Below are 27,902 nucleotides of genomic sequence, written 5' to 3'. Positions count from 1 at the left end.
CCTTTGTTGGTAATGACAGAGGTCAAATGCTTTGTGTAAATCTTCACAATGTTTTCACACACTGTTGCTGGTATTTTGGCCCATTCCTCCATGCAGATCTCCTCTAGAGCAGTGATATTTTGGGGCTGTTGCTGGGCAGCACAGACTTTCAACTCCCTCCAAAGATTTTCTGAGGTTGAGATCTGGAGACAGGCTAGGCCACTCCAGGACCTTGAACTGCTTCTTACGAAGCCACTCCTTCGTTGCCCGGGCGGTGTGTTTGGGATCATTGTCATGCTGAAAGACCCAGCCACGTTTCATCTTCACTGCCCTTGCTGATGTTAGGCTTTGTTACTTTGGTCCCAGCTCTCTGCAGGTCATTCACTCGGTCACCCCGTGTGGTTCTGGGATTTTTGCTCACCGTTCTTGTGATCATTTTGACCCCACGGGGTGAGATCTTGCACGGAGCCCCAGATCGAGGGAGATTATCAGTGGTCTTGTATGTCTTCCATTTCCTAATAATTGCTCCCACAGTTGATTTCTTCAAACCAAGCTGCTTACCTATTGCAGATTCAGTCTTCCCAGCCTGGTGCAGGTCTACAATTTTGTTTCTGGTGTCATTTGAAAGCTCTTTGGTGTTGGCCATAGTGGAGTTTGGAGTGTGACTGTTTGAGGTTGTGGACAGGTGTCTTTTATACTGATAACAAGTTCAAACAGGTGCCATTAATACAGGTAACGAGTGGAGGACAGAGGAGCCTCTTAAAGAAGAAGTTACAGGTCTGTGAGAGCCAGAAATCTTGCTTGTTTGTAGGTGACCAAGTACTTATTTTCCACCACAATATGCAAATAAATTCATTAAAAATCATACAATGTGATTTTCTGGATTTTTTTCCCATCATTTTGTCTGTCATAGTTGAAGTGTACCTATGATGAAAATTACAGGCCTCTCTCATCTTTTTAAGTGGGATAACTTGCACAATTGGTGGCTGACTAAATACTTTCCCCCCACTGTAACTGCCTTGTTCAGGGGCAGAACAACATATTTTTTACCTTGTCAGCTCGGGGATTCGATCTTGCAACCTTTCGGTTCCTAGTTCACTAGGCTACCTGCCGCCCCAATTCAAGCTGTTATATAGACAGAGGAGACAACGAGGACACTGAGAACAATGTGATGTTTCATTATAGACATAGCGCTTTGTGGCACTCTGCTTGTGGATTAATAACTTCCAGATGTGTGTGTCACCAGGGGCTGACTCATATCGAAGTGTGCTGGCCGGGGCAATGGGAGGCTGGGAGAAGAGGGGAAGGCCGGGATAGGTGCCAGCTGGCTGGGTACTGGTGGTACCGGAGCTGGGGGCCGCTTCCATTTCACACTCACTGACTTCTGTTCACACAGCGGGTGTGTGTGAAAGAATGGGTGTTTGTTTCTGTGTGAGTGTCTGATAGAGGGGTAATGTATGATCATGTGTGAATATGTTAAGTGTGTGTGTTTTAGTGTACATTTGTGTGTGTGTGTGTGTGTGTGTGTGTGTGTGTGTGTGTGTGTGTGTGTGTGTGTGTGTGTGTGTGTGTGTGTGTGTGTGTGTGTGTGTGTGTGTGTGTGTGTGTGTGTGTGTGTGTGTGTGTGTGTGTGTGCGCACGTGTATGCGTGTGTGTGTACAGTGCATTCTGAAAGTATTCAGACCCCTTCACTTTTTCCACATTTTGTTATATTACAGCCTTACTCTAAAATGTATTAAATTCATTTTTTCCCCATCAATCTAGACATAATGATAAAGCAATAACAAGTTTTTGTCATTTTTGCAAATGTATAAAAAAAAACCCAGAAATATCTTATTTACATATATTTTCAGATCCTTTGCTATGAGACTCGAAATTCAGTTTAGGTGCATCCTGTTTCCATTGATCATCCTTGAGATGTTTCTACAACTTGATTGGAGTCCATCTGTGGTAAATTCAATTGAATGGATATGATGTCTATATAATGTCCCACTGTTGACAGCAAAAAGCAAGCTATGAGGTCGAAGAAATTGTCCGTAGAGCTCCGAGACAGGATTGTGTCGTGGAAGGGTACCAAAAGATGTCTGCAGCATTGAAGGTACCCAAGAACACAGTGGCCTCCTTCATTCTTAAATGGAAGAAGTTTGGAACCACCAAGACTCTTCTTAGAGCTGGCTGCCCGGCCAAACTGAGCAATCAGGGGAGAAGGGCCTTTGTCAGGGAGGTGACCAAGAACCCGATGGTCACTCTGACAGTGCTCCAGAGTTCCTCTGTGGAGAGGGGAGAACCTTCCAGAATGACAACCATCTCTGCAGCACTCCACTAATCAGGCCTTTGTGGTAGAGTGGCCAGACGGAAACCAAGATTGAACGCTTTGGCCTGAATGCCAAACATCACATCTGGATGAAACCTGGTACCATCCCTATGGTGAAGCTTGGTGGTGGCAGCATCATTCTGTGGGGATGTTTTTCAGTGGCAGGGACTGGGAGACTCGTCAGGATCGAGGGAAAGATGAACGGAGTAAAGTGCAGAGAGATCCTTGATGAAAACCTGCTACGGGGCGCTTAGGACCTCAGACTGGGGCCAGACTTGATCCCGATCTCTGGAGAGACCTGAAAATAGCTGTGCACCGACTCTCCCCATACAACCTGACCAAGCTTGAGAGGATCTGCAGAGAATAATGGGAGAAACTCCACAAAGACAGGTGTGCCAAGCTTGTAGCATCATACCCAAGAAGACTCGAGGCTGTAATCACTGCCAAATGGGCTTCAACAAAGTACTGAATTAAGGGTCTGAATACTTATGTAAATGCAACATTTCTGTTTTTTATTTTCGAATGCACTGTATGTGTGTATGCATGCAAGTATGTGTGTGTCTGTGTCTCTGTATGTCTTTGTGTGTCTCTGTGTGTGTTCTGTGCAGTGGTGTGAAGTACTTAAGTAATAATACTTTAAAGTACTACTTAAGTCGTTTTTTGGGGTATCTCTACTAGAGGTCGACCGATTATGATTTTTCAACGCCGATACCGATTATTGGAGGACCAAAAAGGCCGATACCGATTAATCGACCAATTTTTTTTTATAAAACATTTTTTTTAATAATGACAATTACAACAATACTGAATGAACACTTATTTTTACTTAATATAATACATCAATAAAATCAATTTAGCCTCAAGTAAATAATGAAACATGTTCAATTTTGTTTAAATAATGCAAAAACAAAGTGTTGGAAAAGAAAGTAAAATGCAATATGTGCTATGTAAGAAAGCTAACGTTTCAGTTCCTTGCTCAGAACATGAGAACATATGAAAACTGGTGGTTCCTTTTAACATGAGTCTTCAATATTCCCAGGTAAGAAGTTTTAGGTTGTAGTTATTATATGAATTATAGTACTATTTCCCTCTACACCATTTGTATTTCATTAACCTTTGACTATTGGATGTTCTTATAGGCACTTTAGTATTGCCAGTGTAACAGTATAGCTTCCGTCCCTCTCCTCGCTCCTTCCTGGGCTCGAACCAGCAACACAATGACAACAGCCACCATCGAAGCAGCGTTACCCATGCAGAGCAAGGGGAACAACTACTAGAAGGCTCAGAGTGAGTGACGTTTGAAATGCTATTAGCGCGCGCTAACTAGCTAGCCATTTCTCTTCGGTTACACCAGCCTCATCTCAGGAGTTGATAGGCTTGAAGTCATAAACAGCGCAATGCTTGACGCACAACGAAGAGCTGCTGGCAAAAGGCATGAAAGTGCTGTTTGAATTAATGTTTACGGTCCTGCTTCTGCCTACCACCGCTCAGTCAGATACTTAGATACTTGTATGCTTCTATGCTCAATCAGATTATATGCAACGCAGGACACACTAGATAATATCATCAACCATGCGTAGTTAACTAGTGATAATGATTGTTTGTTTTTTATAAGATAAGTTTAATGCTAGCTAGCAACTTACCTTGGTTTACTGCATTCGTGCAACAGTCTCCTTGTGGAGTACAACGAGAGAGAGGCAGGTCGTTATTGCGTTGGACTAGTTAACTGTAAGGTTGCAAGATTGGTTCCCCCGAGCTGACAAGGTGAAAATCTGTCGTTCTGCCCCTGAACGAGGCGGTTAACCCACCGTTTTTAGGCCGTCATTGAAAATAAGAATGTGTTCTTAACTGACTTGCTTAGTTAAATAAAGATGAAATAAAGGTATAAAAAAAACATTTAAAAAAATTAAAAAATTGGTGCCCAGAAATACGGATTTCCGATATCGGCCCCAATTAATCGGCCATTCCGATTAATCGGTCGACCTCTAATCTGTACTTTACAATTTATATTTTTGACAACTTTTACTTTTACTTCACTACATTCCTATAGAAAATTATGTACTTTTTCTCCATACATTTTCCCTGACACCCAAAACTACTCATTATATTTCAAATGCTTTTAGCAGGACTGGAAAATGGTCAAATTCACACACTTCTCAAAAGAACATCCCTGGTTATCCCTACTGCCTCTGATCTGACAGACTCACTAAACACAAATTATTTGTTTGTAAATGATGTCTGAGTGTTGGAGTGTGCCCTTGGCAATCCTTAAAAAAAGACAATTGTGCCGTCTGGTATGCTTAATATATGGAATGTGAAAATATTATTATTTTACTTTTGATACTCTTAAGTATATTTTAAACCAAATACTTTTATACTTTTACTGAAGTAGTATTTTACTTGGTGACTTTCACTTTTGATTCATTTTCTATTAAGGTATCTTTACTTTTACTCAAGTATGACGTTTGGGGTACTTTTTCCAACACTTGTTCTTTATGTGTCTGTGTGCTCTGTATGTGTCTTTTATGTGTCTGTGTGTGTGTGTTCTCTGGGTGTCTCTGTGTGTGTTCTGTATGTGTCTCTGTGTGTGTGTGTGTGTGTGTGTGTGTGTGTGTGTGTGTGTGTGTGTGTGTGTGTGTGTGTGTGTGTGTGTGTCATATATTGATGTGTGCATGTGTGTTGTTTCTGAGTTATTTATCTCTCTCTGACTCTCACCCTCTCTCACAGACACACACACACACACACACTTACTCACCCTGTTAGAATCTGCAGATGAAAGGATTTGGAACATGGACTTATTTTGACAGGGGGGTCACACCTGCTTCTTAATATAACCACCCCCTATTTCAAACTTCCTCTTCCCATCATCCTCTCTCCCACCCCGATCCAATCCCTAATACCCCCAGAACCTTCCTCCCTCCCCTACCTAGTCCCCCCACCGTGGAGGTCTGAACTGGAGCAGCCCTCCTCCCGCTGAAGAAATATAATACATTTGTCCAGAACCAAGTGCACATCTGTCTCCCCTTTCCATCTGATGAATCCAGTTTGGATCCATGTTCATAGCTGGCGAACACAGACGTGTTTCACTTGGCACTGGTTGCTGGAGAGAGAGAGAGGTGTCCCCCTGAAAACACACCATATGGATCTGGTTCAGGCAACATGGCACATGATGACATATGATGACACATGTCACATGCGTGTTTGGAAGGGTAGACTGTGCCTGGCACAGGGGAAGAGGAGGGTTGGATTAGAGGACTGATTTCTCGATCGTGAAGCATCCTAGGCAGAGACACAGAGCTTGGGCTGTATGTAGGGCTGCAGCTCCACTAGTGGTAGAGGGATGAAGTGCACCAACTATACTCATTCCCATGATGTTGATGTTGGATACAGGAATAATTATTAATGTCAGGCTGAAATATAAATAGATGAGTCACCAAAGTAAGCATGGAATTTAAGATCAACTCCCACATTCTCATCTCCAAAAAGATTGGACATTATTTGTAATGTCAAACGTTCTAAACTCGAAATGGCCAAAATATTTTTGAAAGCAATGACGGAGACAAAAAATGTCTCGCCTCTCTCTTTCCATCATGTAAACCACCAACCCTTTCCTTCCCTTCTCCCTCCTGCTCCCCTTCTTCTCACTCCTTTTCACCCCACACCCTCATCCTCCTCCCTCTTGTGTTCCATGACATACCTGATGTTTAAAATGTGGAGCTGGATTGAAGAAACTGAACACTAAACGTTTACCCATGGGCATTGTCCCTCCCCTCTCCTTTCTCCTATTCCCCAAACACACAGCTTATACATGCCAGCCCCTCCAACAGACAGGCTTCCTTTAATGCAGCTTGAAAAGCATTTCTCCTGGACCTCCATCTGATGAACTCAGCCTGAAAGCATTGTTTGCACTGGCAGGTACAGCCCACCTTGGGAGGCAACCAGACAGCGGGGCCTACATACGGGGGGAGAGAGAAAATAATACATGTTTTATAGACTGTGGAAAGTTCTACGAGGCGGTAATTAGAATAAACAGCTTGTGGTGCTCCAGAGCCCTCAACTCTCAATGTTGTACCCCTGTTCCTGCATACTTCCTGGGTTTCCCCTTGAATTTTAACTACCAGAAGGAATCCGCAAGGCCACACATTAGCAAGAAGTATAAAGAGCGAGGGAGGGAGGTAGTGAGGGGAGACGAGGTAAAATGAAATATCGGAATATGTATTAAAACACAAGGCTCTTTAAAAGTCCAAAGAAATTGTGATTGGACCTGTCTCTCTTATCCGAGGAGCGGAGTTTGTTCTCACATACGTGAGAGTGCACACACATGCAAGCAACGAGTCTCACCCGTTAAGCTGGAAATGTCTATAATTTGCTCCCTGCCCTGGAACAATGAGCAACATGAGAGCAGATGATTTGGTGAGACCTGGGGAGAGTTAAGGCACACCTGGGGTACAGGGCGTTAGCAAGGCATTATCCTAGCCTGCTGGCACACTTAACCTGTCTCACACTCCATCCACCGAGCAGCATAGCACTCCCCAGCTTCTGATGAATAGTTATTATTGAGACAGGCTGTCAGGATCAGCCGACAGGGAGGAGAGGAAAAACAATAAGATGGCAAGAGAGAGATGGAAATGGAAAGATCTCCATCCTGAAAAGCCAGTTTGAGAGGGGGAAGAGCTAGAGGGCTGAGTGATTTGGTGAGATGATGATTCTGACTGAACTGTGTATACTTTGTGTTATAACCCAGAGGTTTGTCAGTTTACACTGAAGACAAGAGGTGCACGTTTTCTCCATGTTAATAGCAGAGTTACCATATCCCCTGGACTTACAGGATACAGTGTGTTCCTCCTAGCATAGCCTTGTATTATTCATGTGGATTCCGATCCATACAGGACACGACCCTGAGAAGCTACAAGACTGGTTTTTGTCATACAGCATCCCCCAGGTACACATACATGAATGTTGACGTGACTTATGTCAGCTTGTTACGGGCTTGTCGGATATTTGATTAGATATCGAACCAAGAAAATGCGCATATGTGCGACTTATCTAACTTTATACTTGACCCTTGAAAAAGGTGTTTATTAGATGCACCCAGAGTTTTGAATTGATTCAAATGTTGAATAAATTAAATACTGCATTTACGTTGTATTTACTTTGTAATTTTGTATCTCAACAGCTGCTTCTACTCTGCCAATGCAATTCAAACGTTGCTGATACTGCATCTCACTTGATTGCACCCCACCAAACCCCCCTCACTGATTACAATCAAGACATCCTTAACAACAAGACTAATGTGTATATATTTATCACATAAGGGAGTGGAGGTTCTTTGTAGCCATCGTTTTCCTGATGAGAACACTAGCCTGTGGATAGAGAATGACTCAGTGTCCCTGGCCGTGCTGGGGGAATAGGGGTGTAAATCACACAGGCACATTTTATCACATATCAACCCGCTCAACTGTATCTTTGTCCTTTTTGTCATGTCTTTCAGGTCACAGAGGAAGAGGGAAAAGGAGGGGAGAGGAAGGAGGAAGGGGAGGTCAAAGCACCACCAGAGTTCCAGGCTCCACCCACTGTCATCATGTTTCCCAGGCAACAGGAGATAAGCTCCAAGGGGCTGCGGAGACAGAAGAGGGACTGGGTGATTCCACCAGTCAACGTGCCTGAAAACTCCAGGGGGCCCTTCCCACAAATGCTTGTCAGTGTAAGTAACCTTTCTGATTGGTTAACTCCCAAAGTTAGACAGGAAATACTCAGGACTCTAACCCTTTTTTAAAGCCCTAACAATAAATGGTTCCTTGTATGGCAATTGTTATTTTAGCTACTGTATAACACCTCATGCACCTTAATACTTTGGATTGCACACTATCTTCATGGCACCTGGCTTGATGCCCACTCTAGCCCGGGCCAATACGAGGCGCTGCGATGTATCGCACCGGGCTATGCCTGCGCACCGGGGACACCGTGCGCCTCATGGCATAACACGGTGCCTGCCCAGTCCACCTCTCTCCACGGTAAGCATGGGGAGTTGGCTCAGGTCTTCTACCTGACTTAGCCACACTCCCCATGTGCCCGCTTCCCAAGACATTTTTGGGGCTGCCTCTCGTCCCAGCCGCGCTGCCGTACTGCCTCCTCATACCACCGCCGCGCAGCTTTCGCTGCCACCAGCTCTGCCTTGTGGCGGCGATATTCCCCAGCCTGTGCCCAGGGTCCTTCTCCGTCCCGAATCTCCTCCCATGTCCATGAGACCCGAGATTTCTGCTGTTGTCCGATACCACGCTGCTTGGTCCTTTTTTGATGGATAATTCTGTAACGCTTGTCGTGGGTGGAAGAAGAGGAGGACCAATGCGCAGCGTTGTAAGTGTTCATATTCTTTAATGAAACAACTGAACACTGGGGGAAGAAAAAAAACGACAAACGAACAGTCCTGTACGGTGAAGAAAAACACAGAACAGAAAATAATCAGCCACAAAACACAGGTGGGAAAAGGCTATCTAAGTATGATTCTCAATCAGAGACAACAAACGACACCTGCCTCTGATTGAGAACCATACCAGGCCAAACACAAAACCACAACATAGAAAAAATAACATATATTACCCACCCAACTCACGCCCTGACCATGCTAAAACAAATACATAACACTCTCTTTCCTCATGATTGGCTGTCAGGCTTGGAAGGTGATTATGCTGTGTATCTGTGATATGATTACAACTGAAAATGTGTTTCGGTATTCTAACTCTACTGATTGGGCTAAGAGCTTTTCCCCTTGGTCCGAGAGCTCTGTCGCCAGACACACCAAGACGCTCTCTATCTCTCTTAGCCTATACACAGTCTTTATTTTGTCTGCTGGGCTTTCACTGGGAAAGACATGTATATTTTCCCCTTTATTCAAACAATTCAGGAATTCAGTTTTCACTTTCATAATTAAATAAGAATTGTGCCGCCATGTTGTAGACCATGTCATTATATTGAACAAGCTGTCCTCGATAGGATTGGGTAATGATGCATAATTATATAAATGACAGAACTCAGGCCATCATGTCAGTCAGATGGGGTCAAATCTGAGTTCCTTGAGTTAAATAAAGAGGTGCCCCAAGGTTTGATACTCGGCTCACTACTGTTTACAATCTATATAAATAACATTGGTAATGCTGTATAAAAAAGTAAAAATAATAATACATTTGTATGCAGATGATGCAGTGTTGTTTTCCATTGCTCCATCTGTTGGCCAAGCCTTTTCACATTTGAAGTCTGATTTTCAAGCACTGCAGAGGTCAATATTGGATCTAAAGTTAGTGCTAAATGCAAACAAAACAAAATGCATGCTTTGTTCTAGGTCAGGTCCCATAACCCAGATTGAAATATATTTGTAATGACTGGTGTGAACGGTATAAAAATTAAGCAAGTTCTTTCCTACAAATATCTTGGTATCTGGCTTGATGACAAACTGTCATTTAAAAAACATGTCATTAATCTGGTGAAGAATTTGAAGTTCAAGGTTGGTTTCTTTTACAGAAACAAATGCATGTTTGGCTTTTGTTAATAAGAAGGAAATTGTCCAGGCCACTTTTATGTCTATTTTATATTATGGGGATATGACCTATATGCATGCAGCAGCATCTACACTTCAACCACTAGATGCTGTTTTCCATTGTGCCCTTAGGTTGATTACTGGTGATGGTTATAGAATCTCACCATTGTGTTTTGTATCAAAAAGTGGGTTGGGCCTCTCTGTATGTAAGGAGAGGGCAACATTTTCTTGTGTTTATCTACAAAACACTCAGATATTTCCTATGTATCTGTAATCATTCATTCAATTTAGACTTCCAAATGACCAAACCCGGTCTCAGGTTTGGATAACACTCAGCCTCCACAGAGTTGGGTAAAGATGCTTTTAGTCTTTCTGCACCCTTTATGTGGAACAACTCACAGAGCCCTCTGAAATTAGATGTTCTGGTCCCCCTTGGTCAGTTCAGAGTCATGATCGAGACCTCTATTTTCATAAAGGTGTCTGTTTTTCGTAATATGTTTTGTCATTTTGTATATTGTATATTGTATGTGTTTGATGTATTTATGCAGGGCTCATCTGTAAAAGAGATCATAGTCTCAGTATGACATCCCTGTCAAAATAAAGGTAAAATAAAACATTTATAAAATAATAATAATTGCACTGCCCCTTTTACAATGTAATTTGCCACAGAAGTATAAGTAAAAACCTTGGTCTGGATCCTGGTATAAAGGAAAGTCTTGAGTGACATTAAGTAAGACAACGTCCCTACAGTGTATCTTCAGCTAACCAAACCAGGGCAAGAGTTCATCCCTCAAGGTGTAACATAGGGCCATGGTTTTGGGGCATTTACAAAGCACAGATATATAGCATGTTGTTTTTAACTGGGAAGATATGATACGCTTGTTCAGATAGAAACCACCCTCGCAATTATGTGTTCTCATGGTCTAAAACATGCACATATCTTTCATTCGTCTGTGTCCTGTGGACTGGCGATAAATATGCTCTGATCCACAAGTCTGCTGCCTGCACTATGCTTGATCATTATTCAACGAAGCTCCGCTCATTTAGTATTCAAGATACGGCAGCAGGGAATAACACAAGTGACTACCATCGCAACAAATTACATTTCAGCAAAACTGCTAGTTTTCAAAAGTATGGAAAATAAACAGAAACACAGAGGGGGTTGGGGGTTGAGATTGTAAAAGCTTCACGGAAAAGAAAAGAACATGATTAAATAAATGCTTGTGTAAATGCGTTGTTGTGCCGAGCACTGCATAGTGCAGTCTTTCAAATTCAGAGGTTCGGAAGGTGAAAAACCTATGGATCCCAGGCCTATAATGTGTGCCATAGTTAATCAAAAAACATCCCGCCCAATGAACGGAACCCTACTGATTTTTTTATCCCTTTCCCTCCCTCCCTCCCTCCCTCCCTCCCTCCCTCCCTCCCTCCCTCCCTCCCTCCCTCCCTCCCTCCCTCCCTCCCTCCCTCCCTCCCTCACTCCTCACTCACTTACTCACTCACTCACTCACTCACTCACTCACTCACTCACTCACTCACTCACCTACTCACCACTCACTCACTCACTCACTCGCTCACTCTCTCTCTCTCTCTCTCTCTCTCTCTCTCTCTCTCTCTCTCTCTCTCTCTCTCTCTCTCTCTCTCTCTCTCTCTCTCTCTGTCTCTGTCTCTCTGTCTCTGTCTCTGTCTCTGTCTCTGTCTCTGTCTCTCTCTGTCTCTGTCTCTTTCTCCCTCCCTCTCTGTCTCTCTGACTCTGTTTCTCTCACTCTCTCTCTCTCTCTCTCTCTCTCTCTCTCTCTCTCTCTGTCTCTGTCTCTGTCTCTGTCTCTGTCTCTCTCTGTCTCTCTCTCTTTATCCCTCCCTCTCTGTCTCTCTGACTCTGTTTCTCTCTCTCTGTCTCTCTCTGTCTCTCTCTGTCTCTCTCTGTCTCTGTCTCTTTCTCCCTCCCTCTCTGTCTCTCTGACTCTGTTTCTCTCACTCTCTCTCTCTCTCTCACTCTCTCTCTCTGTCTCTGTCTCTGTCTCTGTCTCTGTCTCTCTCTGTCTCTCTCTCTTTATCCCTCCCTCTCTGTCTCTCTGACTCTGTTTCTCTCTCTCTGTCTCTCTCTGTCTCTCTCTGTCTCTCTCTGTCTCTCTCTGTCTCTGTCTCTTTCTCCCTCCCTCTCTGTCTCTCTGACTCTGTTTCTCTCACTCTCTCTCTCTCTCTCACTCTCTCTCTCTGTCTCTGTCTCTGTCTCTGTCTCTGTCTCTGTCTCTGTCTCTGTCTCTCTCTGTCTCTCTCTCTTTCTCCCTCTCTGTCTCTCTGACTCTGTTTCTCTCTCTCTGTCTCTCTCTGTCTCTCTCTGTCTCTCTCTCTCTCCCTCTCTCTTCATCTGAAATATCTAGCCATCAGCTTTTCTCCCTGTTTACAGAACCCTCACATCTGTTGTTTGGATTTCAATTGTGCAGAAGAAGCATTTTTCCTTTTCTTTTTCTTCTTTATCATAGTTTTCCAACCTGTTTTCTTCCCCTCCCAAGGGAAGGCCTGCGGAGCCACTTGAAGGAATCCACACAAAAAGACATGTCTGGGAATGAAAGGAGGAGGAGATAAGTTTCTCTCCCTTTGTTAGAGAGCAGAAGGGAGGATGGGAGGAGTATATACAGATCTGGCGTGTGTCCTGTCTCTCCCTGACAGGGTCTGTCCTCGTCAGGGCCCCGAGCCCCCACTGCAACGAGACAGGTCTCCTGGGTCGAGGGGTCAGTAAAAACCAGAGAGCTGAGGAGGGAAGGATGAGAGGAGAGGGGGAGGAATGGAGGAGAGGCATTCAAAGGAGTGTTTGGAAACATTAGCGTGCAGCCAACACAATCCACTGCCTGTGCTGTAAATAGGCCCTGTAGGAGTTGGTGGTGGGCTGAGAGTACACAGTTAGGAGCAGAAGAGAAGTGATGCGTACTGAGGCCTCCACCGGATTCCTATAGGCTCCTGTCTCTCTTTTTAATAATGACCGGAGGGAAGTCGGGGCCATCCTGAGACTTAGCCCCACGTACCGAGGAGAGATTTTAACAAGGCGCCAGATAGCTTTTTGTGAGGTTTGGATGTCACTATCCTTGTTTTTGCTTTGTGTGTTTGTGCTTTTGTTTTGAGGCAATTGGCTGGTCAACATGTAAGGCAGATCATGTTTAACAGTTCCCATTGGTAGACAATCCAGTAGTGTGCATTTCATTGTTCACACTTTTATTTGACGCTATTGAGATCAGTGAAGATTTAGAGTACATTGCTAGCTGGATAAAATACTGTATAAGTCAAGGCATATGTTTCTTTTTAATTGCTTTAGAGAAGTCTTACTACTTCAAAACTTAACCATATCATAAAAAGCATTGTATGAGTCCCGTTGCTGTAGATGATGCCTGTATGTCAGCACGGTCAGTGTGTGTGCGTATCTGTTTTAGAATATGGCACAGAAGAGGGAGAGTGAGAGAGAGAGAGGAACACAGGGAGGAGAGAGAGAGTCCAACAGAAGAACGGAGAAGAGCAATAATATAGGAGACAGACAGATGGACAGAGACATAGCTTTCAGATTGTATGTGGAGAGAAGAATGTTTCTGTGACACCATTCTGCAGAGCTCTGCCATTTGTGGGTCTCTGAAACCTATACCTTTCTCTCTTCCTTCTCCCTCTCACCCTCTCACTCCCTCTCTGTCTACCTCCCTACCTCACCATTACTCAGTGCTCTGTGTGGCGTGGCTGTGAGGCTGACAGTATGATGCCTACCTTGTCTAATGGTCTGTGAAGCCAATCCAATCCTTAATGGCCTGTTCTGTCATCCGCCGCCCAACTGAATGACATCCCAGAGACACTCTGGTCCCACCCTCACTCTCCCCTGCCTGGCAGAGGGGCCGTCAGCGGGACAGACAGGGTGACAGCAGCACTCACTTCCCCTGCGCCTCTCCGCCAGACCAGGCTCTGTCACTTTGATCAGGCCACCGCTGCAAGGGACAGGTTTGGTAACAAGGCTGCGGCCACTACCAAGGAGTCTTCCCCAGGCCCCTGTCAGTGGGGTTGTGACTGGGGGAAGTGTTGATTAGATGAGTGAGGTGCTTGTTGACACACCGAACAGTGCCCAGACTTGTTGTACTCCATGACCAGGGAAGTGTAAACAAACTCGGAGAGACTGCTATGGGCCCAGTGCAGAGAGTACTGCTACTGTATCCAGGTCCTTAGCCTCTACCTAGCATGTGTTTATCAAGGCTTATTGCCATCAGTCCTACTGTACTGTACAAAGCCCTACAGCCTTTAGTGTGTCTGTATCATCACATATAGCCTTGAACACTTCAGTGCTCAAATATCTGGGCCTGTAGGCTGTCGTCTCTAGTTTGACTGTACGAAGAACCTTAGCCTTTATATTGACTGGCTACTGGGCCCTCATGCCAGCAGCTTTGTTTGAGGCTGTATTCAAAGTTCCCACTGAAGTATCTTTCCAGCATTACTCCTCTCTAGAGCAGATGGAGCTGAACGCACAACTTTAACAAGCTGCAAGAAGAAAGACCAACAAAGAGACAGGCATGGCAATGATAACATGAGAGCCTTTCTTGAAGAAGAAGAAAAAAAGCAAGAAAGTGAATCGGGGGGGGGCAGAAAAGAAGGAAATTATGAAGCGGGAAGGAGTTATTCCTCACAATGTATTGGTGTCCTTTGTCGTTTTCCTTCTACTCCAGCCAAATAGCCATCAATAGCATATATTAATTTTGCAACTCTCCATTGATCTCCTGCGGCAGAGAGGCATCGATATCTCCTGCTCGGGTAAATAAAGACTCAACTTGGCCCCCCCAATCACAACCAAACAGCATCAGCAAAAAGCCAACGACACCTGTGATGAAAGAATACGCTTAACCAGAGGACACATGTATAATACTGTATGTACCAATAGCCAATTTGTTTCGTATCTCACAGCGGAAGCTGTGTGGTTTGGGGCATGAAGAATAGCATGTTTACTGTCTATATGGGTAAGATAATGATGGGAATGGGATACCTGGAAGGGGCTTCCTCAGTGCTGCTTGTTAACCTTTTCCTGCAGTGGGTTAAATCGGTGTCACACAAAAGGTTTCTTGGTAGTTTTAAACAAATCTACTTTGAAAAAAATATATACACCTCACACACATGGTTATGGTTAAAAAAAGATTACATGTATTCAATATTACACTTGAAATACATCACAGAAGACTAAAATATAACAAAACCATTTGACATAGAAACACCAGATTTTTGGCTCTTGTTTTTAAATAATGTTTATTAACTATGACGTGAAAATTATTCATAATATTCCACCCATGAGACACTAGGCCATTTGACTGCAGGAAAGGGCTATGGAGGATTACAGGTTTTTTCAATTGCTAACATGCATTGGTCAAAACTGAAGTCACATTGGCAAAACTCTGCACATAGTCAGCGAAACAGAAGTGCTTTCAATGACCACATTCTCCGAAATCCCTGAACTCTTTTCTCATTCATACTCCACCACCTACAAAACTATATATTTGCAGCACATGTTTTCAAATGCTAACACAGTTTCCAAAACTGAATGATGGAAAATGTTCTGCATTTCTGCAGTAACCAGATTGAAACATATAGAAAATCTCAGCAGAAAATGTAATTATTCCAAACACAGCTGATTGCAATTTTAGCTGAAAGCTTACCCAAGTGTCCTGTTTTTAGTCTCGTTACCAAACAGACAAAAGAGGACGGCTTCGGAATTATTTAGTTTGGAAACATGGATCAAGGAAAACAGGTTGGTGGGGAAAGAAGAATGGCAGGGAGAGGGAGATTGCGTGGAGATAAAAGTAAAGGAAGACCAAGAGCGGTGATCTCTGATGAGATAAGGGCCACAATTATTGACCATGTTGTAAACGATGGTCTCTCTGTGAGAGAGGCCAGTTTAGGTGTGCAACCAAATGTGCAGGGTCTGACTCTCCGTATCTCCAGCTCGCCTAGCATAGCAGCGACTACAGAATTTGCTCCCTGACTCATCTAGTGCTACTCATTGGACCCTATGATCACTCGAATACACATGCCTTTCCCTAATGTCAATATGCCTTGTCTATTGCTGTTTTGGTTAGTGATTTTCTTATTTCACTGAAGAGCCCGTAGTCCATCCACCACACATGCGGTGACCTCACTTGGCATAACTGGTGCCTCGAGAGACAAAACCTCTCTCATCGTTACTCGATGCCTACATTTACACGACTGTACTCACATCCTACCATACCCTTGTCTGTACATTATACCTAGAATCTATTATTCTGCGCCCAGAAATCTGCTCCTTGTACTCTCTGTTCCGAACGCGCTAGACAACCAGTTCTTATAGCCTTTAGCCGTACCGTTATCCTACTCCTCCTCTGTTCCTCTTGTGATGTAGAGGTTAACCCAGGCCCTGCAGCCCCCAGCACCACAACAATTCCCCAGGCGCTCTCATTTCTTGACTTCTGTAACCTTAAAAGCCTTGGTTTCATGCATGTTAACCTCTTGCGACGAGCAAACCCGTATCCGGGAGCGTAATCATAGCCTCAAACGCATTAGCATAACGCAGCGGACATAAATACCCCTAGAAACTTTTCCTATTCATGAAAATCGCAAATAAATCTACGATAATCGTTATTTTCAATAAGCATTTTTCTACGGCTGGCGATGTTTTCCAACTGGCTACCCCTACCCCGGCCAAAAGCTGACCACCCCTGCAGCAGCACCCCCCCACACACACACACACTTCTCCTTCACCCAAATCCAGACAGCTGATGTTCTGAAGGAGCTGCAGAATCTGGATCCCTACAAATCAGCCGGGCTAGACAATCTGGACCCTCACCACTAGCCTGTTCAACCTCTCTTTTGTATCGTCTGAGATCCCCAAAGATTGGAAAGCTGCAGCTGTCATCCCCCTCTTCATAGGGGGAGACACTCTAGACCCAAACTGTTATAGACCTATTTCTATCCTGCCCTGTTTTTCTAAATATTTTGAAAACCAAGTTTACAAACAGATCACTGACCATTTCGAATCCCACTATCCACTATGCAATCTGGTTTCCGAGCTGGTCATGGGTGCACCTCAGCCACTCTCAAGATCTTAAACGATATCATAACCACCTTGGATAAAAGACAGTACTGTGCAGCCGTCTTCATCGACCTGGCCAAGGCTTTCGACTCTGTCAATCACCGCATTCTTATCGACAGACTCAATAGCCTTGGTTTATCGAATGACTGCCTCGCCTGGTTCACCAACTACTTCTCAGATGGAGTTCAGTGTGTCAAATCAGAGGGCCTGTTGTCCGGACCTCTGGCAGTCTCTATGGGGGTGCCACAGGGTTCAATCCTCGGTCCGACCCTTTTCTCTGTTTTTATCAATGATGTCACTCTTGCTGCTGGTGATTCTCTGATCCACCTCTACGCAAATGACACCATTCTGTACATGACTGGCCCTTCTTTGGACACTGTGTTAACCTCTTGGCCAAAAGCCAGAGAAAATGCAGAGCGCCAAATTCAAATAAATTCCTATAAAAATCTAACTTTCATGAAATCACACATGTAAGATACCAAATTAAAGCTACACGTGTTGTGAATCCAGCCAACCTGTCAGATTTCAAAAAAGCTTTCGGCGAAAGCAAACGATGCTACAATCTGAGGATAGCACCATAGTAAACAAAAGTGAGAAAACATATTTCAACCCTGCAGGAGCAACACAAAACGCAGAAATAAAAATATAAATCATGCCTTACCTTTGACGAGCTTCTTCTGTTGGCACTCCAATATGTCCCATAAACATCACAAATGGTCCTTTTGTTCGATTAATTCCGTCCATATATATCCAAAATGTCCATTTATTTGGCGTGTTTGAACCAGAAAAACACTGGTTCTAACTTGCGCAACGTCAACTACAAAATATCTCAAAAGTTACCTGTAAACTTTGCCAAAACATTTCAAACTACTTTTGTAATACAACTTTAGGTATTTTTTAAAGTAAATAATCAATCAAATTGAAGACTCGATGATCTGTGTTCAATACAGGAAGACAACAAACTGACGCTAGCTTTCTGGTCATGCGCCTCTATCAAACAGTACACATGAAGTTACCATCGTTCAGATGGCCGTACTTCTTCATTACACAAAGGAATAACCTCAACCAATTTCTAAAGACTGGTGACATCCAGTGGAAGCGGTTGGAACTGCAATCAAGTCCCTTAGAAATCTGGATTCCCAATGAAAACCCATTGAAAAGAGAGTGACCTAAAAAAAAGAATCTAAATGGTTTGTCCTCAGGGTTTCGCCTGCTACATAAGTTCTGTTATACTCACAGACATGATTCAAACAGTTTTGGAAAATACTATGCATATCTTATCTTCTGGGGATTAGTAGCAGGCAGTTGAGTTTGGGCATGCTTTTCATCCAAAATTCCAAATGCTGCCCCCTATCCTAGAGAAGTTAATCAACCTCCAAACGAGCTTCAATGCCATACAACACTTCTTCCGTGGCCTCCAACTGCTTTTAAATGCTAGTAAAACTAAATGCATGCTCTTCAACCAATTGTTGCCCGCACCCGCCCACTCGACTAGCATCACTCCTCTGGACGGTTCTGACTTAGAATATGTGGACCACTACAAATACCTAGGTGTCTGGTTAGACTGTAAACTCTCCTTCCAGACTCACATTAAGCATCTCCAATGCAAAATTAAATCTAGAATTGGCTTCCTATTTCGCACTAAACCTCCTTCACTCATGCAGTTTTGCAAAGAGATGTGTGACGTTTTGCATGTTGTGTGTGTTTTTTTGTGTGTGTGGAGTCTAGAGAAAAGGAGCCATAGTTTCAGAAATCATGTGTAAGCAATTGTCAAAAACTATAATAACCAAACAGGGTACATACACAGCTACCCATAATGTAAAGCACTGTAAAACTGTGGATTTACTGTATTTTAGAGAGCAATGGAGATGGAAGCCAGGCAAACTGCACATACATTCATCTTTGTGGATGAAGCTGGACTCAACCTGGCAAAAAAGCACTGCAGGGGAAGAAATGTGATTGAGAGCAAACGTGGATGTCCCAGGGCAGAGAGGAGCTAACATCACAATGTGTGCAGAACTGTCCAATGATGGTTTTCTGTTACACAATCCACTCATTGGCCCCTACAATACAGAGAGGCTCGTTTCTTTTCTGGATGAGCTGCATAATCTACTTGTGCCAGCGGAGGAGAGAGGGGCAAGAAACTCCCCTACCTTCGTTGTTGTGTGGGATAATGTGGCATTCCAGCACGTTGCTGCACGTCCCAGGATGTCAGTACTATTCCTGCCTCCATACTCCCCCTTCCTAAACCCCATAGAGGAGTTTTTCTCTGCGTGGTGGAAGGTTTATGACCATCATCCACATGAACAGATGTCCTTACTGGATGCAATGAATGCAGGGTTGGATTAGACATTCCAGAAGATACTTTCCAAGATGCATCGCCAGAAATGACATGATGTGATGTTGATGAGAACTTGTGGTTAAATGCAGGAGAGAGGGAGAACTAGAACCCCCACAGTACTGCACAGTATGAGTTATTATACTACACATGTTGTTGATGTTTTTTTTTGTAATTGTTATTGCAGCCCTGGAATTTCAGGATTTTTTTTGTTTCAACTTTGAATTTTTCACAAGTAAATTACTCTATGCAAAGATATATAAATAATAAAGCCTATTAAAGCAAATTGCTGCATTTCTGATTAATTCTTGTTACATACGTATACTTTAGTACAGTCAATAAAGTGAAAGGTGTTATTCTTATCCTATAATGAAATACTGATTTATGTGAAAAATCATTCAAAAATCAAAGAGAATTGTTCATCATTTATGTCATTCTCCCTGTTGTTAGTGTTTTTCTTTGGTTAGTGTGTTATGAGTGACTATGCATGCTTACTGAGTGAGAATTGCCAGTGTTATGGTCGAACAAGCTTATTTTGAGACATGTAATGAAGTGTTTTGGTGGTTTGAGTGAGTTTTGGAGGTGAGATTAACTGTTTGGCCAAAATGCAGGTTGGTAATGCAGACTGTGTGAAGAGTTTTGAAATGTGGCTTCAGTATTGACCTATACTTGTTAGCAATTGAAAAAAAACTGTAATTGAACTGCTGTGAAAATTAGCTGTATGCTTCCAAGTAAGCGTTTTAACTATGGCGAAAATGTACTTGATACTCCATATATGAATGGTTAACACAGCGTTTGTAGTGAATTTCCGTGGAACCCCAGAACCAGAGTGGTACAAAGAGTGTTCCCCATTTCTCCCTCTTTTTCAGATCTCTCTCACTAATTCTTGCACGTATTCTCTCTACTCCTCTTTTTCTTTCCTTCTTTCTCCATTCCACCTATCTTCTTGTCTCCTCTATCCATAGATAGTATTCTTCTTTCTTTTCCTTTCTCAATAATCTCACTCTTTATTTTGTCTCTCTCCTCTCCTTCCACTCTGAGTGAGAGCTAATAGCTCAGTGATTTTTAAGAATCAGTCTGGTTATATGAGCAGACAGACAATTATCTCAGGTGGGAGATGAGCCCTGAAATTGTACCTCTGAATAATGCTGCAATTTTAGCCGAAGCTCCACCACTCTGTCAGAATGCCGCCTCCTCTTCTTTGGGATGTTATCTTTGGTTTGGAGAATTTAAGGAATTGTTTTTGGGGTTGAGTAGTTTTATCTGAAGATAAAAGTCAGTAGACATGATCTTGACTGATGTGCAACAGAGAAAGGGTTTTGTTGTCTACAGTTAGGCTGAACAACTGTCCTGGTACAAGTGGATAAACAATAAAGGCCCTTATTGATTTGGAAGAAGGGGAACATTTTGTCTCAAACAATTATTTGCCCCCTGGTGTGATTTTATTGACTGTTAATTCATGCCTTACAGAGTCAGACCTACCGGAGGGTTGTTGTTCATGGTGGAAGTTGAAAAATGATGAAAATCAAACTGTTTCTTGTCATTGTCCTCTTGGGTTTCTTTGTGCAATTGCCCCCACTTATAGTTAAGATGAGTCATTCTGGTAAAGTATTCTGCATGTGTGTGTGTATAAGTGTGTGTGTGTGTCTGTGTGTGTGCGTATATGCATCTGTGCATCTCTGCTTACAAGACCTGCCAGAGCACCTGTGCTCTAGTTTCTCCTTCTCTCAGGAGCTCATTTAGTACAGCATTTTCAGAACCCAATGAGAGAAACCCCCCTGAGATGTCTGCTTTCTTTTCAACGTACATTTCCCTGTGATTAATGACTACAGCACTCCACTGACATACGCAGCAACAACCAAAACAGCAAGCATAAGAGAGAAAGAGCCAAAAGAAGGGGGGAATATAGAATGACAAAAAACACCAAAGAGGATTGTGATGTATTGGAGGCGAAGGGCGTGTTTGTGTGTGTGTGCCTGCATGTGTGTGTGCCTGCATGTGTGTGTGTCTCCCTGCGCTTGTGCGTGTGTGTGTGTGTGGGGGGGGAACCAGCAGGATTAAATGATAGGCTAGGTCTGTGTTTGGGTCTGACAGACTTCCCAGAGCCCTAGCAGCCATGGCCTCTTCCCCCAGCTCTAATTCTGGCTTATGTCTTCTCTGGCCATGCCAACACTGCCCCGCTCCAATCTACCACTTGCAGGAGGGGAGAAACACAGGGTTGAGAGTATTTAAAAATCTCAGGCCCATTCATATTCCCAAGTCACCAGGAGGCCGCAGTGTTCCCCATATGGAATGCTTTCTGAATGTGAAATTGTACAGAACTAATTTTCTGGGCAAAATAAGTCCAGGCTATGAAAATGGAGAACAGTGACTGGATTAACACACATGGTGATACATGTACAGTACTGTAGTACATTTACAGAGGAGTTGTGTTTTGTATTTTACAATTTTTTCCCTCTCTCTCTCTATCTCTTTTGCTCTGTGTGTAGAGGAATGTAGACTCCTATTGTGTTCCTTACAGCCACAAAGCCCCTGTCTGTGTGTGAGAGGAGATGCACTCACGCATCTATGCACACACATACACAGACACACCAGTGGAGACTCCCCAGAGGTGAAAGGGGAGGACCAGCCACCTCAATGAATTTCCTGAAATTAAAAATAGTGAAACATTGAAAAAGTTATCCTTTTCATATAAAACTATACTAAATATATTCAGGTCACCAAATAATTTATTAAAACAACCTTTTGCAATGAAGGTTTACAGTAGCCTCAACAGCACTAAGTAGGGTAGGGCCATGGTGTAGCTGGAGGATAGCTAGCTTCCGTCCTCTTCTGGGACTTCAAGACTTCAATCTTCTGGGGCGGCAGGTAGCCTAGTGGTTAGAGCTTTGGGGCAGTAACTGAAAGGTTGCTAGATTGAATCCCCGAGCTGGCAAGGTAAAAATATGTCGTTCTGCCCCTGAACAAGGCAGTTAACCCACTGTTTATAGGCCATCATTGTAAATAAGAGTTTGTTCTTAACTGACTTGCCTAGTTAAATAACAAAAATCTGTGCAAAACCTAGGAGGCTCATTGTTCTCACCCCCTTTCATAGACATATACAGTAATTATGACAACTTCCGGAGAACGTCCTCCAACATATCAGAGATCTTGCAGCATTAACTGACTTATTGTCCACCCAATCAAAGGATCAGATAATTAATCTAATACTGAGAGCATAAGCTACAGCTAGCTAGCACTGCAGTGCATAAAATGTGGTGAGTAGTTGACTCACATAGAGAAAGACAATAGTTGACCAGTTTTGAACAAATTCATTTCTTCAAAAATTAAGGACAAGCAAGAGAAAGACAGAGAGAGAGATTTTGACATTTGTTTTCACTTTCAGTTACTTAGCTAACAAATGCAGCTAGCTAGTTTAGCCTAGTAAACACCTGTCTCAAACAGCTAGCTGGCTATGACACTGAAACTCTTCCAAGTCAAGGTAAGCTTTTGGTTTAAAAAATGTATTGCCACTGTGGTCTGACAGTGTAAATGCTAAACAGCTTACTGACACTGTACTGCATGATTGTTGTGGGTTTACTAACGGATTAGTTCTATTAGCTGTGTTGACTTACTTTAGCTAATATGGTGATTATGGTTTGGCTTGGATTCTTTTTTGGTGCCTGGCCACATACAGCTGATGTATTGTGCATTGAAGTCCACAAGCAAAGGGAAAAGGTGAGTGGAGGAGAGCACATAGGTGCATGAAGGAATACAACATGGCTGCTATCACAGTGTTTACATGTGATCCGGAGTGTATTTATTCTGCCGATTCTGTTGAAAAACATTTCTGAAACGGACACCTACTTTGTATGAATGAGCCATCATTCATAGGCTAGGTTGTAGCAACCTCATGAAGGGTATAGGGAAAATTCGAGCATCATGTAAACCTATGGATGTTACATTGAACTGGGTGAATGGAATATGAAGGACAGGCATCCAATATGCTGTAATAGAAATAAGGCCATGCTCATGAAAAAAATAATAGTCTCACACACACACACACACACACACACACACACACACACACACACACACACACACACACACACACACACAGCCCACAGCCAACCAGGAAGTGGCAGAGTCCATCATGTCAGAGGGATCAGGAAAGAAAAGAAACAGCCTCTTAAAAGACAGGGGAAACGAGGGAGGAAAAGGAGGAGAGGAGACCTCTGTCTTTAAATAAATCAACTCATCCCTGACCGCTGGCTACGTCCCTTCCGTCTTCAAGAGAGCGAGAGTTGCACCCCTTCTGAAAAAACCTACACTCGATCCCTCCGATGTCAACAACTACAGACCAGTATCCCTTCTTTCTTTTCTCTCCAAAACTCTTGAACGTGCCGTCCTTGGCCAGCTCTCCCGCTATCTCTCTCAGAATGACCTTCTTGATCCAAATCAGTCAGGTTTCAAGACTAGTCATTCAACTGAGACTGCTCTTCTCTGTATCACGGAGGCGCTCCGCACCGCTAAAGCTAACTCTCTCTCCTCTGCTCTCATCCTTCTAGACCTATCGGCTGCCTTCGATACTGTGAACCATCAGATCCTCCTCTCCACCCTCTCCGAGTTGGGCATCTCCGGCGCGGCCCACGCTTGGATTGCGTCCTACCTGACAGGTCGCTCCTACCAGGTGGCGTGGCGAGAATCTGTCTCCTCACCACGCGCTCTCACCACTGGTGTCCCCCAGGGCTCTGTTCTAGGCCCTCTCCTATTCTCGCTATACACCAAGTCACTTGGCTCTGTCATAACCTCACATGGTCTCTCCTATCATTGCTATGCAGACGACACACAATTAATCTTCTCCTTTCCTCCTTCTGATGACCAGGTGGTGAATCGCATCTCTGCATGTCTGGCAGACATATCAGTGTGGATGACGGATCACCACCTCAAGCTGAACCTCGGCAAGACGGAGCTGCTCTTCCTCCCGGGAAGGACTGCCCGTTCCATGATCTCGCCATCACGGTTGACAACTCCATTGTGTCCTCCTCCCAGAGCGCTAAGAACCTTGGCGTGATCCTGGACAACACCCTGTCGTTCTCAACTAACATCAAGGCGGTGGCCCGTTCCTGTAGGTTCATGCTCTACAACATCCGCAGAGTACGACCCTGCCTCACACAGGAAGCGGTGCAGGTCCTAATCCAGGCACTTGTCATCTCCCGTCTGGATTACTGCAACTCGCTGTTGGCTGGGCTCCTGCCTGTGCCATTAAACCCCTACAACTCATCCAGAACGCCGCAGCCCGTCTGGTGTTCAACCTTCCCAAGTTCTCTCACGTCACCCCGCTCCTCCGCTCTCTCCACTGGCTTCCAGTTGAAGCTCGCATCCGCTACAAGACCATGGTGCTTGCCTACGGAGCTGTGAGGGGAACGGCACCTCAGTACCTCCAGGCTCTGATCAGGCCCTACACCCAAACAAGGGCACTGCGTTCATCCACCTCTGGCCTGCTCGCCTCCCTACCACTGAGGAAGTACAGTTCCCGCTCAGCCCAGTCAAAACTGTTCGCTGCTCTGGCTCCCCAATGGTGGAACACACTCCCTCACGACGCCAGGACAGCGGAGTCAATCACCACCTTCCGGAGACACCTGAAACCCCACCTCTTTAAGGAATACCTAGGATAGGATAAAGTAATCCTTCTCACCCCCCTTAAAAGATTTAGATGCACTATTGTAAAGTGGCTGTTCCACTGGACGTCATAAGGTGAATGCACCAATTTGTAAGTCGCTCTGGATAAGAGCGTCTGCTAAATGACTTAAATGTAAATGTAAATGTAAATCTCTCCTCTGTTGGAGCAGGGAACAATAGCAATGTCAGCATTTCATTCATTCACTCACACATTCCCTTTGTTTGATTTAATCTCCCCTAAAGAATTCACATGGAATGTTTTCCTTCCAAACCCCATTTGTGTTTCTCTTCCAACTTTTCCAGTCTGAGACGCAGTAAATCACCTCACTAAACACACAATCTACTATTTATTTTTTGTTTCAACATGGCAGTTGAAAAATGTGCCTTTTCAGCGATCCTCTGTGCTCTAAATGTTAAGCGATAACTTGCAAGGGGCTGACGAAAGGAGCTCTGGCAGACGTCTCTAGGATATCAGGGGTGCTGGTACTCACACAGACTGAATATACATACTGTGAATAATGTAGAATAGCCCTCACAATCCTATAATCATAATGTGGTTGGAGGAGCTCATCTTTAAACTCTTAGAGGTGGCCATTTTCCATTTCCCGACTGACCCGGTCCAGTGTATGTGAGTTATGATTACATTAGAAGAAAAAGAATGGGAGAAAGATAGAGAGAAAGTGAAAGTGCTTTACATTGTGAGCTAGGCTAATGGAGTCAGCGGAATAGAGGTTGCTGTGTCCTCTGCCGTTAGCTTTGACAGATCAGATCAAACCGTTGGTGTAACTCGCAGGGAAATGTGGCCATTATCTTGATGGCGTGACTGGATGGTAAGGGGCAACAAAACTGTAGATCACCTTTACTCCACACACAGAAATGCATGCAAGGCTCTCCCTCGCCCTCCTTTTGGCAAATCTAACCATAACACAATGCTTACAAGCAAAAACTCAAAACAGGAAATACTATTGACATGCTCAGTTGAAGTGGATGCTATGCTACAGGACTGCTTCATTAGGACAGACTGGAATATGTTCTGGGATTCATTCGATAACATTGAGGAGTTTACCATATCAATCACTGACTTCATTAATAAGTGTATCGACGACGTTGTCCCCACAGTGACCGTACATACAGTCGGAAGTTTACATACACCTTAGCCAAATACATTTAAACTCAGTTTATCACAATTGCTGACATTTAATACAAGCAAAAATTCCATTCCCTGTCTTAGGTCAGTTAGGATCACCACTTTATTTTAAATATGTGAAATGAATAAAAGTAGAGAATTATTTATTTCTGCTTTTATTTCTTTCATCACATTCCCAGTAGGTCAGAAGTTTACATACAATCAATTAGTATTAGGTAGCATTGCCTTTAATTTGTTTAACTTGGGTCAAACATTTCGGGTAACCACCACAAGCTTCCCACAATAAGTTGGGTGAATGTTGGCCCATTCCTCCTGACAGAGCTGGTGTAACTGAGTCACGTTTGTAGGCCTCCTTGCTCACACACGCTTTTTCAGTTCTGCCCACACATTTTCTATAGGATTGAGGTCGGGGCTTTGTGATGGCCACTCCAATACCTTGACTTTGTTGTCCTTAAGCCATTTTGCCACAACTTTGGAAGTATGTTTGGGGTCATTGACCCATTTGTGTCCAAGCTTTAATTTCCTGACTGATGTCTTGAGATGTTGCTTCAATATATCCACATAATTTTCCTTCTCATGAGGCCATCTATTTTGTGAAGTGCACCAGTCCGTCCTGCAGCAAAGCACTCCACAACATGATGCGGCCACCTCCATGCTTCACGGTTGGGATGATGTTCTTCGGCTTGCAAGCCCCCCCTTTTTCCTCCAAACATAATGATGGTCATTATGGCCAAACAGTTCTATTTTTGTTTCATTAGACCAGAGGATATTTCTCCAAAAAGTACAATCTTTGTCCCCATGTGCAGTTGCAAACCATAGTCTGTCTTCTTTATGGCAGTTTTGGGGCAGTGGCTTCTTCCTTGTACCCATTTCCTCCAGCATCTTCACAAGGTCCTTTTCTGTTGTTCTGGGATTGATATGCACTTTTTGCACCAAAGCACGTTCATCTCTAAGAGACAGAATGCGTCTCCTTCTTGAGCAGTATGACGGATGCGTGGTCCCATGGTGTTTAAACTTGCGTACTATTGTGAATGTGGTTCCTTCAGGCATTTGAAATTTGCTCCCAAGGATGAACCAGACTTGTGGAGGTCTACAATTTTTTTCTGATGTCTTGGCTGATTTCTTTCGATTTTCCCATGACGTCAAGCAAAGAGTTTGAAGGTAGGCCTTGAAATTCATCCACAGGTACACCTCCAATTTACTCAAATTATCTCAATTAGCCTATCAGAAGCTTCTAAAGCCATGACATCATTTTTTAAAATTGTACAATTTACAAGTAAAGGCACATTCAACTTAGTGTATGTTAACTTCGGACCAACTGGAATTGTGATACAGTGAATTATAAGTGAAATAATCTGTCTGTAAACAATTATTGGAAAAATGACTTGTGTCATGCACAAAGTAGATGTCCAAACCGACTACCCAAAACTATAGTTTGTTAACAAGACATTTGTGGAGTGGTTGGAAAACGAGCTTTAATGACTCCAACCTAAGTGTATGTAAACTTCCGACTTCAACTGTATGTACATATCCCAACCAAAAGCCATAGATTACAGGCAACATCTGCACTGAGCTAAAGGCTAGAACTGCTGCTTTCAAAAGGCAGAACACTAATCCGGACGCTTATAAGAAATCCCACTACAACCTCCAATGAGCCATCAAACAGTCAAAGTGTCAATTTAGGACTAAGATTGAATCCTACCACGCCGGCTCTGACGCTCATCGGATGTGGCACGGCTTGCAAACTATCATGGATTACAAAGGGAAACCAGGCCCCGAGCTGCACAGTGACGTAAACCTACCAGATTAGCTAAATGCCTTCTATGCTCGCTTCGAGGCAAGCAACGCTGA

General features: G+C 43.7%; 1 protein-coding gene across 1 annotated transcript in view; it reads left to right on the top strand.

The window, feature by feature from the left end:
* Window positions 1-27,902, top strand: part of LOC118360283 (cadherin-4-like) — a 636,928-nt gene that overhangs the window by 474,374 nt on the left and 134,652 nt on the right. Inside the window, exon 5 of the mRNA XM_052482021.1 lies at window positions 7,785-7,997. Within this exon, the coding sequence (XP_052337981.1) occupies window positions 7,785-7,997 (213 nt within the window). The remainder of the gene's footprint in view (window positions 1-7,784; window positions 7,998-27,902) is intronic.

This window comes from Oncorhynchus keta, chromosome 27 (genome assembly GCF_023373465.1).
Source record: "Oncorhynchus keta strain PuntledgeMale-10-30-2019 chromosome 27, Oket_V2, whole genome shotgun sequence".
Taxonomy (NCBI): domain Eukaryota; kingdom Metazoa; phylum Chordata; class Actinopteri; order Salmoniformes; family Salmonidae; genus Oncorhynchus; species Oncorhynchus keta.
The sequence above is the reverse complement of the archived record's forward strand: the minus strand, read 5'-3'. Positions and strand labels throughout refer to the sequence as shown.